The sequence below is a fragment of the Gastrolobium bilobum genome, unplaced genomic scaffold, assembly GCF_033153095.1.
Source record: "Gastrolobium bilobum isolate Gb01-03AN ecotype WA unplaced genomic scaffold, APGP_CSIRO_Gbil_v1 utg15312, whole genome shotgun sequence".
NCBI lineage: Eukaryota > Viridiplantae > Streptophyta > Magnoliopsida > Fabales > Fabaceae > Gastrolobium > Gastrolobium bilobum.
In genome coordinates this window covers 79,732-91,905 of record NW_026900152.1, presented here as the reverse complement: position 1 = coordinate 91,905, position 12,174 = coordinate 79,732, and the positions used below count along the sequence as shown (strand labels likewise).

At 32.6% G+C, this 12,174-nt stretch overlaps 1 protein-coding gene across 1 annotated transcript; it reads right to left on the bottom strand.

Moving 5' to 3' along the window:
- Positions 1-251: 251 nt before the first annotated feature.
- On the bottom strand, positions 252-9,976 carry LOC133295521 (probable leucine-rich repeat receptor-like serine/threonine-protein kinase At3g14840). Its single transcript, XM_061494360.1, has 24 exons — positions 9,817-9,976; positions 8,816-8,993; positions 8,302-8,373; positions 8,121-8,189; positions 7,922-7,993; positions 7,762-7,833; positions 6,629-6,700; positions 6,451-6,522; positions 6,276-6,347; positions 6,116-6,187; positions 5,896-5,976; positions 5,668-5,739; positions 5,492-5,557; positions 4,666-4,737; positions 4,549-4,581; positions 4,338-4,381; positions 3,470-3,849; positions 2,947-3,139; positions 2,731-2,859; positions 2,116-2,234; positions 1,779-1,989; positions 1,435-1,672; positions 1,150-1,300; positions 252-786 (listed from the first exon to the last, which is right to left on the bottom strand). The coding sequence occupies exons 1-24, from the start codon at positions 9,914-9,916 to the stop codon at positions 385-387; spliced, it is 3,042 nt and encodes a 1,013-aa protein (XP_061350344.1). The 5' UTR covers positions 9,917-9,976; the 3' UTR covers positions 252-384.
- Between the last annotated feature and the right edge of the window lie 2,198 nt (positions 9,977-12,174).

Here is a 12,174-nt window from a genome sequence, read left to right as displayed (position 1 = left end):
GTATTATGGTATATTTATGAAAAGTAAAATGGAGAAAAGGAATGGATACAGTAATTGAAGGTTAAGCTAATGGATGGCTTTCTAGGCATTAAAACGCAACACAATAAGGCCAATAACAAACAACCTCTTTGCGAAAAAGTAAGGATAAGTTTGAGAGCTCATTCATGTGTATATATATATATATATATATATATATATATATATATATATATATATATTGGTATCTCTTTGTTTACATGTGTGTCAATCAATTGTAAAGAAGAACCTTTTGAGGCCAACAATTATCATAGATATTCATGAAATTATGGTTTAAGAGGAAAAAAAAATGAGCATGTGAGAACAAAGGGCATCACACATACATACAGGTGCAATATATACAGACTTTCATTTTCTTTTCTCCCAATAAGAAGAATCAATGTGGACAGGGTAGAGGTCGACAGCTGATGAAGATGAAGCAGTCCATGGTCCATCATCAATTGATAAATTCTGACTTCCTGTTTGTGTCTCACTAAACTTATTTTCTTCTATCTCATAGTAATACTGTCTCATTGCCTCCAACTTCATTTCATCCATTACCTCACTTGAATCTGAAACAAATTCTGGAACCACTGTTCTGCCTTCAAGCATGCTTAGAACTGAAGACATGGTTGGCCTAAGGTTTGAAGTGGAATTGGTGCATAGGAGAGCCAATTTGATCATCACCATTGCCTCCTCTACATTGATATCTGAACCTAACCTTTTATCAACTAGTTCCATTAGGTTACCTTTCTCTTTCAACAGATGTGCCTGTTGAAACAACATGCAGAAATAAGTTTGATTGGAGAGTCATTTACAAGTGAAATCCCTACATCTAAGCAAGACGTGTATAAAACTATAGGTTCATAGTTTGAAGATTCTTTAGAGTAGGAGGACATTGGTCTTATTAGTATGTGCAGAAATTAGGATTTCAGAAAACAAGACTATGATGTCAGTGTAATGTCTTCATGTTGGTAAATTTTATGAAAATCACGTAAAATGTGATGCAATATTACACTTTCTAGAGTGATAGTAGATGAAAATTGAATGACCCTACTTGTTTAACACAATACACATTGTTTAATCAAGTAGAGTGTATCATTAACAAATGGAGAACGTGAGAATAAAAGTTACCCAATCAAGAATATACAATGCTCCTTCCTTTGACCGGTGCATGGTGTTATTCTTTCCACTAACAATTTCCAATGCAACAATTCCAAAACTATAGACATCAGCTTTGTCAGTCAAATAACCGTGCATTGCATATTCAGGAGCCATATATCCACTGCATCATTGAAACACATCATCACATCAACTTCAAATACATAATTCTCAGACCTTTATATTTGATATATCTCTTCTGGAAAATACTTTCAATTAAATTCAGACAACACATAAAACATGAGAACTTAAACTCACTAGGTCCCAGCTATTCGGGTGCTTATGTGAGTATTGTCCTCCTCATCAAGCTTGGCCAAACCAAAATCAGATATCTTTGGGTTCAAGTCTTTGTCTAGCAACACATTAGTGGCCTTAATGTCCCTGTGAACAATTTTCAATCTTGATTCTTCATGCAGGAAAGCTAAGCCTCTAGCAATACCAACGCAAATCTTGTGTCTTGTTGGCCAATTCAATTTTAAACGGGATTCTTCACGGCCTTTGCGAATTTGACAGAAATTAGACAGCAATATCATTTAGTCATATTAAGACTGGAATGTCACATAAAAAGAAACCAAATTTGAGCATATAAGGCAATTATTTACCAAATAAAGCCCGTGCAAGGCTATTGTTTTCCATATACTCATATACCAGCAACAACTGATCTCCCTCAACACAACAGCCATAAAGTTTAACAAGACAAGGGTGTTGCAAAGCTGAGATCATGCCTATCTCATTTACAAACTCACGGTTTCCTTGTTTCGATTTTGCTGAAAGTTGCTTGACTGCTATTATTGTGCCATCCGGCAAAGTGCCCTGCATTTAGTAACGGTATACAAATTTTGTGATTTTTTTTTATAAGTAATTTAACATTTAATATCCACAATTACAATAGATCACTCACAATAATCATGAATTATTATATTATATCTTGAAGGATACCTTATAAACAGGACCAAAGCCTCCTTCCCCAATCTTATTGGAAATGTCAAAGTTATTTGTTGCTGCTTTGATTTGCCTTAAGGTAAATAAACCAGTTTGTAGATCTAAATCCTTTAGCTCTGCTAATTGAAGGAAACCAAAATGAGATATCTATCATCCAGAGAAAATCCCATATCATTAAAACTATTGGAAAAGTAGACATTAATTTTTTTATATAAAAATAGACATTATTTAATTTCCCCAAAAAGAGAAAACATAGTAGTATTTTAGTCACCATTGTTTTTTTTTTTTTTTTTTTATAACAAGTCACCATTGTTTTAATTATACTAAGTGGGAATCAAATCTTTTATCTTCTTTACTTATTCCCTAGCTTCTTTATCCTATAGTTAGATGATGCCAATAAATAATTTTTTCAAAAACTGAATTATCAAAATTTATTTGAAAAGATAGGCAATGAGTAAGAAACTGAAACAGATTTCACCATCCATAGTCAGTTACTTTATTCTATAGAATTAGGAAGATAATGAACAAGCATCAAAAGTCAAGTATCTGAAGGAAGAAAAATTTTGGTTAGGAAAAAAAGGTCCACCAAAGTATTATAGCAACAAAATTCACCTTTCGCTAATGATTTTTTTTTTCCTATACAACCTCTCCACCACAGTACAATTAGGATGACAACAAAAACTGCTGCAGCCACTATTCCAACCACAGCCCCTGCAGATATGCTACTACCTGTAGAGTCTGCTTCATTATTGCACAAGAGCCATACATGTCAGATTATATCATCATGGAAACAACAGAAGAATTAAAACAGAGAAGTCAACCCACCACGACTGACAGATATAGCTGATATAAGAGGTCCATATACTGATTTATATGGGATAGCAGTTGTCCCCTTCCCAGCCCAATAGAATCGGATCTCTAAAGCATTATTACCCACATAAGCAGGAAATGGTAATATTATTTCCTTTCCAACTCCTTGTGCTTTATTTGCAATGTTGAAATCCTTCAGTACCAGCTCTCCCTGCAATACTCCAAACTCAGACCTAAATGGCTTTTGATATTTACAGTTTTAAACATGCAGTCTAGGATCTGATGAAAATGTTGTAGTAACTGATTCTACAGAAATGAAAAGTACTGTATGCAGCCAATTCTACATATATTATGTGACATTCTATATATTTAAATGTAGCAAATTAAACTAAATAAAAAATGCTTACGATAAGGATCTAAACAATGGTTGACGATGACCCAAAAAGGAAAACTATTGACCCCAGTTGGTTAAAACTTAAAAGCCTTTATTCTCTATCAAACATTCTGTAGATAAAATTAGAAAAATAATTAAACCATGCACCTGTATGTAGACATCAAATATACGCCTCCCTAAGCTGCTATATGTGTTATCATCAGTGAACATTATCTCCGCAAAGTGGAGCTTTACAGTGTAGTCTCCATTTTCCAGGCAAAATCCATAATAAGTCAGGGAAATGGGGGAAACACGTGCGGTCTTATACAGATCAGAATCAGTCATCAAAAGCCTAGTTTTATTTTGTTGGATATAGGACTGTACTATAGTGCTATTACTATCCAAGAAATGACCAGTGTTGCTAAATGCCCAGTTTTGTCCGTGCTCTTTAGATGTTGCTGGTCCTGCTGGATCTAAATCATCATCATATGTTATGCCTTCACTGTTTATCTCACTTCCACCACAGTTTATATGGAGAGAGTTAAATGCTGTTAGAAGAAGAAAAAGGTCAGAAATCAGAAACCATTATAAGGAGTCAAATTATATATATTGTTCCATTCTCCAAGTCTTTTTCTACTTGGTTTTGTTTCTTGAATGGAGAATGGAGGGAGTCAAAAGGACTTATTTAAGGAAATTCACTTTCTTACCTGTTTAACTCACTCTTGCACATTAGAGCTTGTTATGGTAAACAAATATGTCTACATGTTAAGTGGTTCTAATGACTTATTTATACCATCATGACATGCACGGTTATATGATTAACACTTCATATGATGTTTTGTTGAGTTTACCAAAGTCAAGTTCTCGGTTCTAGGTCTTACAACAAACTCTTATATTCAAGTATGACACTTCCCCAGGAGGACAATTCCTCCCTTTCCCTTTGTACCTCGGAAGATTTATGGGTTAACAGGTTCAATTGCATAAAAACAACAATTCTGTTTTAACAGTTCAGTTTACAGAAATAAATTCAACTTACTTTTAGAACAACCGTTGCTTGCCCTCGGACAATAAATGGGTCCCCTGGGGGAAAATATATTGAGGGAACATCAGAACTAGTCAGAACAATCAAAACATACACAACATAAAACATACAAGAGAAAGGAAATGGAAATGATATATATATTCATGTGTCATGTGTGTGTGTGAGAAAGAGATATAAGCGTTAGTTCTCGAAATATAAAACTTACTTATTCCCCGTTGGAAAGCTTGCAAACAAGTTCCTATGGCATATAAGATATGGTTAACAATCACACTGATACATGAAATTACCAAAAAAAAAAAAAAAAAGCTGCATGAATTCTTACACTTTTGTTTCTGTCGCCTGGCATGTCAATTGCTGGGGGTTTTCATTGCTGAAGTTGTTATATGAAAGATCTCTGTGCATAAATGTCAAATTCAATTCAAAAAGTAAGAGAAATCAAAGAGTCATTGAAAAAGTCAAGAAGATAATTGTAAAACAGAAAAGCTTTTCTTTCTTTTCTTTTTTCTTTTTTTGCGTTGTATTCCAAACTAAAACCTGTGTTGAAAATTCAAGTGCCAGTGAAGTTTCATGTTGGTTAATGAATTAAGTACCAACCATATATGTCGAAGACCATGAATTTATTGCTTTTAAGGTTTTGGATTAAGATATAATGTAATTTCCACTAATTGTAGTTTGCCCTGCATCTCCTCCTAATTAATGAAATAATAACTTATTTCATATGTTGGTAGGTATACAATGCTAAGTTGCTGACATCACCTTAACTCCATAAATTGTATGACAATTTAAAACAGAGAAATAGAACCAGTTGGTTGTTGTATTTCCATTGCCTCCAATAAAGTTTGTTATTTGATGATGTTCACGAGTTCAAAATTAGGCCTTATTGAATATTCATCTCCTTCCATGGGATCAATAGATAGAATTCATTAAACTTATCCTGTTGTAACTTTTATTTAATGTGAATCGCACATACTTGAACAAGTCACCAAAGAAAAAACAATATAAATTTTCTTCGGACGAGAAATTCAACATAATCAACAAGAATCATTAAGAGAGCTATTATAGAAGCCAAAGAACCAAGAACAATCTATATTATTTAATTCAAGGAAGCATAAAATTATCATTTGAAATTTTGAAAATATAATACTCACATGTTTTTTTTAGCTTTCTCTATCCACTTGGGCACTGGTCCAGTTAGTAAATTTCCTGTTAAATATCTAGAGAAATAATAAAAAGACCAATGCAAAAGAGGTGTCAATCAAACAAAATGATAAGTAAGCTACTCTTAGGCTGGACTAAATACGCAGAAAAGTTGAAATTCTCTTACAAGTAAGTCACTCCTAATAGCTGTTCAAAGTTCTCTGAAATGTTTCCACTTAATTTGTTATAGCTCAAGTCTCTGAAAGAGAAATATTATCCGGAATAAGTTAGGAAATGCTAAAGAAAAGAAACAATAAAACTTTTAAGAATATTTTTTAACATAAATGAACTGTAGAAAATTTTACAAATTGAAGCAAACTGAACATATTGGAAACAAAAGCAAATAAGCGCTTACAAGACTTGAAGTTCGTTGAAGTTTGTCTTGTTTTGAAGATACTGAGGTAGTGTGTCATTAATAAGGCAACTCCTTAATATCCTGTGAAACAATCAAATTTGTGAATTCTGCAACAAAACTAGGTCAATATCTCTTCATTTGGATATTGCACTTCTTAAATCAGTGCCATATTGAGGCACTGACACGCAAAGAAAAAATAAAATGAGAGCAACTAACTCACAATACATTCAATTTTGTCATGTTATCAACTCGAGGAAAAGTAGAATCAGGTCCATTCAAATCACTAATTCTCCTGCATTTAACATTATAAAGATGGAAGAATACAATAAGAAAGCAATTTAATTTTAAAATTATGGTTAACAAAGAAACTTTATACTTACAAGTCGGTTAAGTTTTGCAGAAATGAAACACCAGAAGGAATTGGTCCACTAAAACCACTCCCTTGAATTGCTCTGTCAAAATAACAAATTAACAATACATTTGCCACAGATGTAAAGATGAACAATATAGATATAATACAATTACATTTCAACCCCAAAACAAAATGGTTCTTACAGTATATTGAGATTTGTCCATTTTTGAATAAAATCAGGTATCTTTCCAGAGAATTGATTGTCACCAAGTCGGCTACATCATTTGAGAATAAACATGAAATAGTTACAATTAATTTAGAGCTAAAATAAATAACAGCAAAATTTAAAGCAACTAATGACAATAAAAATAGGAAGCTTACAGTTCTGTCAATGTTGTAAGTCTTGCAAAAGTTTCTGGTATCTCTCCAGTAAAGTTGTTGGAGGTAAGATGCCTATAGCAGCAAGAAATATTGAATATAAAGTGCAAATGAGTCTGTCAACAGTGATATTTAGACTATGCTTGTGTGTACCTAAAAATTAGGAAAATAATTTTTTGGTTCAACCAAATAAATATACAATCTCTTACCACCTCTTTTAGAATTTTGTGGGGTTTTAGAATCTCTTAGAAAGAACAGAGGAAAACGCCAAAAGACTGTGTTTGAATTGGGGTTTTCGCGGTGAACGACTCTGGCATGGCCAAAGATTGAATACCCACAACTCAAAATTGAAACTTTCTACTCTAATTTGAATGCCCATGATTCGATTTCTGGGTTTCGGGTTCTGTAAATTGGAAGACAAAGAAAACAAAGGAAACTCTGTTCTTTAATTTGAGTGTCCATGTCTCAAGTCTGTTCTTTATACATATAATGTTGCATCACATTTTGACTCTTATGTTACTCTCACATAACAAATGGATCCACTTTTTTTTCTTTTTAAATGAAACTCACATCAAATATATTATAATAATATGATATTAAAAATATCTTACAACATAACATATATAAAATTCATAGAAAAATATACTCTTATGTTATAGGAAAGTGTTTTTATCTCCTATACATACATCAATTTTCGTATTACTTTTTTATCTTTTTTTTTCTTCTATAAATGGGTAGGTCTCACACATAATTATCTTTATAACATGAGAGAACTCTCTCCTATTGTATGAAATTAATAAAGCCCAAAACCCATATACTAATATAGTATTTACATGCACCCAATAAAAACACAGCATATGTACTGTATCTATACTTACATAATTACCGTCCTCAATTTAGTACAATGAAAATGTGAAATTATTGATTTGGTGGATTATAACTCATTTATGTTATTCGTAAACTTTTTTTTAACTACTTTTACACTACAAAATTGAGTTGAAAGTAAATAAATAAATAAATAAATTCTATCAAACAACAATAAATAACAAATCATTTTTTATATTTTCACTCTCTTAGTACTTTGATGTTTCAACAGAAAAACTTAATCAAATGAATCAATAAAATACAGGGCTTACAGTCTTTGAATGTGAGAAAGGTTTCCCAGTTCTGGAGGAAGATTTCCAGAGAATTGATTGAACTCAAGGACCCTGTTCATTTTCAATTTAATTTATGATGAATATATCATAAAATTGAAAAGGGAAAATTCTCAATCTATGTGGATAACATAATACTCACAAACTTTCCAGTGTAGTGATATTTCCTATCTCTTTTGGAATTTGACCAGTTAGTCTATTTCCATAAAGAGAACTGTCATAATAATAGAAAATATATATTAGATTCATGTTTCATGGAATAAACATTTAAAAAAACATAAAAATCATACAAGCATAAAAGTTATTTGAGCAAAGAAAAAAGGTGGAGAAAGAAAGAACACATTTTGCGAAGATTGGAGGATCCCCATTCTTTAGGAATTGTACCGTTAAGATAGTTGCGAGTGAGGTCACTGTACCACATTAATAAAATCAAATAAATGAATCATAACTTCATAATTAGTGACACAGTTGAAGAAAAGAAACAAATTTATTGTCATACAAAGAAGATTAATTATTACATACATTTCTTCGAGGTAAGGCAACCTTATCAGTTCTGGGGGAAGCTTCCCTTGAAGATTTTCAGATTTCAGCAATCTGACCATTTATTTACCATAAAAAAAATTAGAAAAATTATTAGTTAAATTAAGTGAAACATATTTGTTATTCTAAATGACATAAATTTGTGTTATTTTAAATAAAATGAGCTTTGATATATATATATTTATTAATTTTTTATATTTTTTTCTCCTCCACAATATTCTCTTTTTTATTTCTTCTCCTACTTTTGTGGAGAAAAGAAAATATAAAAAGCTAACAAATACATACTAAAGCACATCATTTCATTTAAAAGAACACAAGTTATGTATTTAAAATAACAAATATTTTTTCCCTTAAATTAAAGTGTTTTCATCAGGGAATTTTTATACAAATTAAAGTGTTTTTAAAATAATTACTCACAAGTTTTTATGTAAAAAAAAAAAATAATGATAATAATTACAATGTCACAAACTTACTCACACAAGTAAAAGAGACATACATTATAATAACACGGCAAAAGTTTTCACCGGGTATACTGCAATTGCAGGTGACATTGTTCTGTACTGCAGTGTTCACCGAGGGAGTAATCCAGTTCCGTTGTCCGCTGCATGGATCTGCGTTGTTGAAGTCCCAATCCTTCTTACCAAGTGTGTTAGCTATATCTTTCAGAGCTTGCACTAAATATACAAATTTGAGGACAATCAGACAAGTACTCGTTTATCTTCAAAACTACACACGCATATATATCTTGATATAGAGTGTTTTAGTAGGAATTATGAGAGAGGAAAAATATTTACATTAAGATGAAATATTTGTAAAATAACAAATTCAACTCAAAAAGATAGATAAATGATTTTTATAGTTTATATTATATTTCTAACATACTCCTTTCGTGCCAAAAGCTTTATATGATTGAAGCATTGACAATAATGTAAGCCATGATATATTTTGAAGGGGAAAAATCCGTTTACAAAAATTTTTAAATTTTTTGTACAAATTACACTGTCTTCTTCTCGGAGAACATAGTGAAATTAGTGTTCTACCAGAAGAAAATAGTATAATTTGTAAAAATTTGTAAACAAAAAAGTTTATAAATATAAGTGCCCCTAATTTTAAAGCAAATATCGGTGGCTTTCTTTTGCAATCAGTAAGTTCACAATTTCCTCGTGCTCTTATTTTACTGTTGCAATCACGAGAAGTTGCAAAAAAAAAAAAAGAAATCAATTGGGAGATACTTAGCAGTATCCTATGGCTATAAATAGGATGCTTGTTAATGGTTTCTATCATCTCAAAAATTGAGAAGCAAATAATTCAGTGTCCAATTTGACAATACATACAAGCCCACCACATCAAGAGTCTTTTTAGAAATGGAAACATGGATAATTTTCATCCTTATCATGCCAAGAGCCTTTTTTTTAGTATTGAAGCATGGCAAACAATTCAACCAAAAATTTAGAGTAGTGGCTCAAACAAAACAGATTTGGATTATATGCATCATACCTTCGTCAGGATGAGTAGTGGCTCCAAAAGCAAGCGATGTGAACCAAATAGCAAGGAGTGAAAGGAAGAGAAATTGAGAGGATCTAGTCATTATCTTCATGCTAATTGAATATTGGAATGGAAAGGAAGTTCATATCAATTGGAAAGGAATAAAAAATATATCGATCCGTAGAAAGTGGTGAGTATCTACCGTGAGTTTGGAATTTGACATGTGAAACCTTCAGATTTTGGCAATCAAAGAAGACTAAGACAAAGTTGCTGACACAGATATTAGAGGAAGAGAACTATGGACAGGGTCCAATCCAATGAGATAAGGGATAGCGGATTTGAATAAATGCTCATTAAGACCTCAAACAAAACAGAGTCAACCATGCCGGCAAAGGTGGTTCTCATTTTAGGTGTAGGTCATGCATGACTTTTCTATGGTGGGACTAAACCAGGTTTAAGATAAACTAATCAAGCAATGACTTTTCTAGAATGCAATTGTTGGGGCTATAAAGCAATGAATGAGAAGACTAGTAAAGCGATCAAAATTAGAAAAAGTAAATAATAGTGGAAAGGGAAAAAAGAGAGGAAAAAGGGAAAAGTTGTACTTAAATATAAAATTTTGGAGTGACACATCATAACTATGAAAGTGATGCATGGACTTGTTCGTACCTCATGGCCAAACTTAGGAAAGTTCCATGCATCTTTACCAAGCTGAAGAGTCAACCAGAGTTGCATTCATGCATTATCTGTCATTCATCTGTCTTAATCATGTGAACCTTTCTATTCTACGGAAAATAATTCTGTTGTCCTTTTCTCTCTCTCTCTCCTCTCTCTTCTTTTTTCTTTTTTGTTTGATCGCAGAATAATTGCTCCTATTCTACAAATTAAAGAATTTTCAAAGACTACTGGTAATTAAAACTGCACGTCGAATAAAATAAAACTTGTCTATAGAATTGGTTTTTGGACCTTACTCATTCAACTGTATAAAACATGTCTATAGAATTGGTTTTTGGCTCTTATTCATTCAACTGTTTTATTCAACTATGTTATAATAGCTTCTCTATTAAAAAAATATAATATAAAAATTATTAATGGTCTTTCACTTTTCTTTTCTTTTTTATATTACTTATCTCCAATATACCCACTCACCCAAGAGTTTTTTGATTTTGAGCATAGATATTGCACATGTTCATTTTTTAGATTCTACCTTGTGCTGATTTTTTTTTATATACATATCTTGTGCTGATTTAATTCCACTAGAAAAGTGAGGACGGTGAGGATCGAACTTATGATCTCATAATCACGTTGATTCTTATATACTGATAAACAATCAATTCAACACAAAAGCTTAAAATTAGAAGTTAAGGCCCATTCATGGAATTTATATAATATTTCTTTAACAGATCCTTCTGTTTCGTCTCATTTTGACATCAAATATTAACCATTGATTTTCGTCAATCTAACGGTTATAATTTACTGAAAATTAATAATTAATTAATAAGTGTTACCCATTGAATTATACTAGTAAGAATCACAAAAATTACCAGTTAAGATTTAGCGTTAAATTTTTTATTAACAGTTAAAGGTGGTTAATGGCCGGAAATGGGTTTAACTACTTGACTAGTTCAGTAATTTTGCTCTGACTGGTTGAGTATGTCGCCGTTGAGATGTGCTTTCATTTTTTTATCAGATTTCAGTCTAGATTACAGATTTTATAGTATGTTTTTGTTTACCACTTGATGGTTGGTTTGTTCCTGTTCCGGATGGCTTAACCACATCCGAAGCCCAAGGGCCTGTTAACATGGATGGCCCAGTTTCGCAGAGCCCCAAACAGCCTAGGCCCAAAACCCCAAGTTACACACACGTCAGCCCTACCGGTTGGCCCTAGACGCCTGTCCCAAGGCAGCTCACCTCCCAAGGTAAGACACCAAAATGTTTTACCTTGGAACCCCATATGCTCTGCGGATCGCCCAGAGACCATAAGTGAAAACCGCCCTGTTGTCGCATGCTGACACCGCCCAAGAGCAGACTCTGTATCACAACAGTACCAGGCGTGTCAGCTCCTCACAACGAATCCCAAGGAGCGTTGACCTCCAATACGTAAGCCCTAACGGATCAGCCTCCAGGACTCCTATAAATACCACCCTTGGACACAAGGGAAGGGTATCTTTTTATGTACTGTTATTATGCCCATTTACTTCTAAGTCATACTCTTATTGTTTATCTGCCATTAGTATCTGCTTGCATGCTCTTGGAATAATACATTTTAGCCTGGTCTTTACCTCAGCTAGGGGTATTATCCATATAATAACATTACCCTCAAAGGGTACATAGTGGGCTCACAGAACTGAACGGTACATTGTGAGAATC

What these genes read in the sequence shown, in the direction of transcription:
- LOC133295521 (XM_061494360.1), bottom strand. Translation starts at nt 9,916, where the DNA reads ATGAAGATAATGACTAGATCCTCTCAATTTCTCTTCCTTTCACTCCTT. An exon ending in CTTACAACATTGACAGAACT is followed by an intron (nt 6,523 to 6,628) that starts GTAAGCTTCCTA and finishes CAAATGATGTAG; the next exon opens with CCGACTTGGTGACAATCAAT. An exon ending in CTATTAGGAGTGACTTACTT is followed by an intron (nt 5,558 to 5,667) that starts GTAAGAGAATTT and finishes TTATTTCTCTAG; the next exon opens with ATATTTAACAGGAAATTTAC.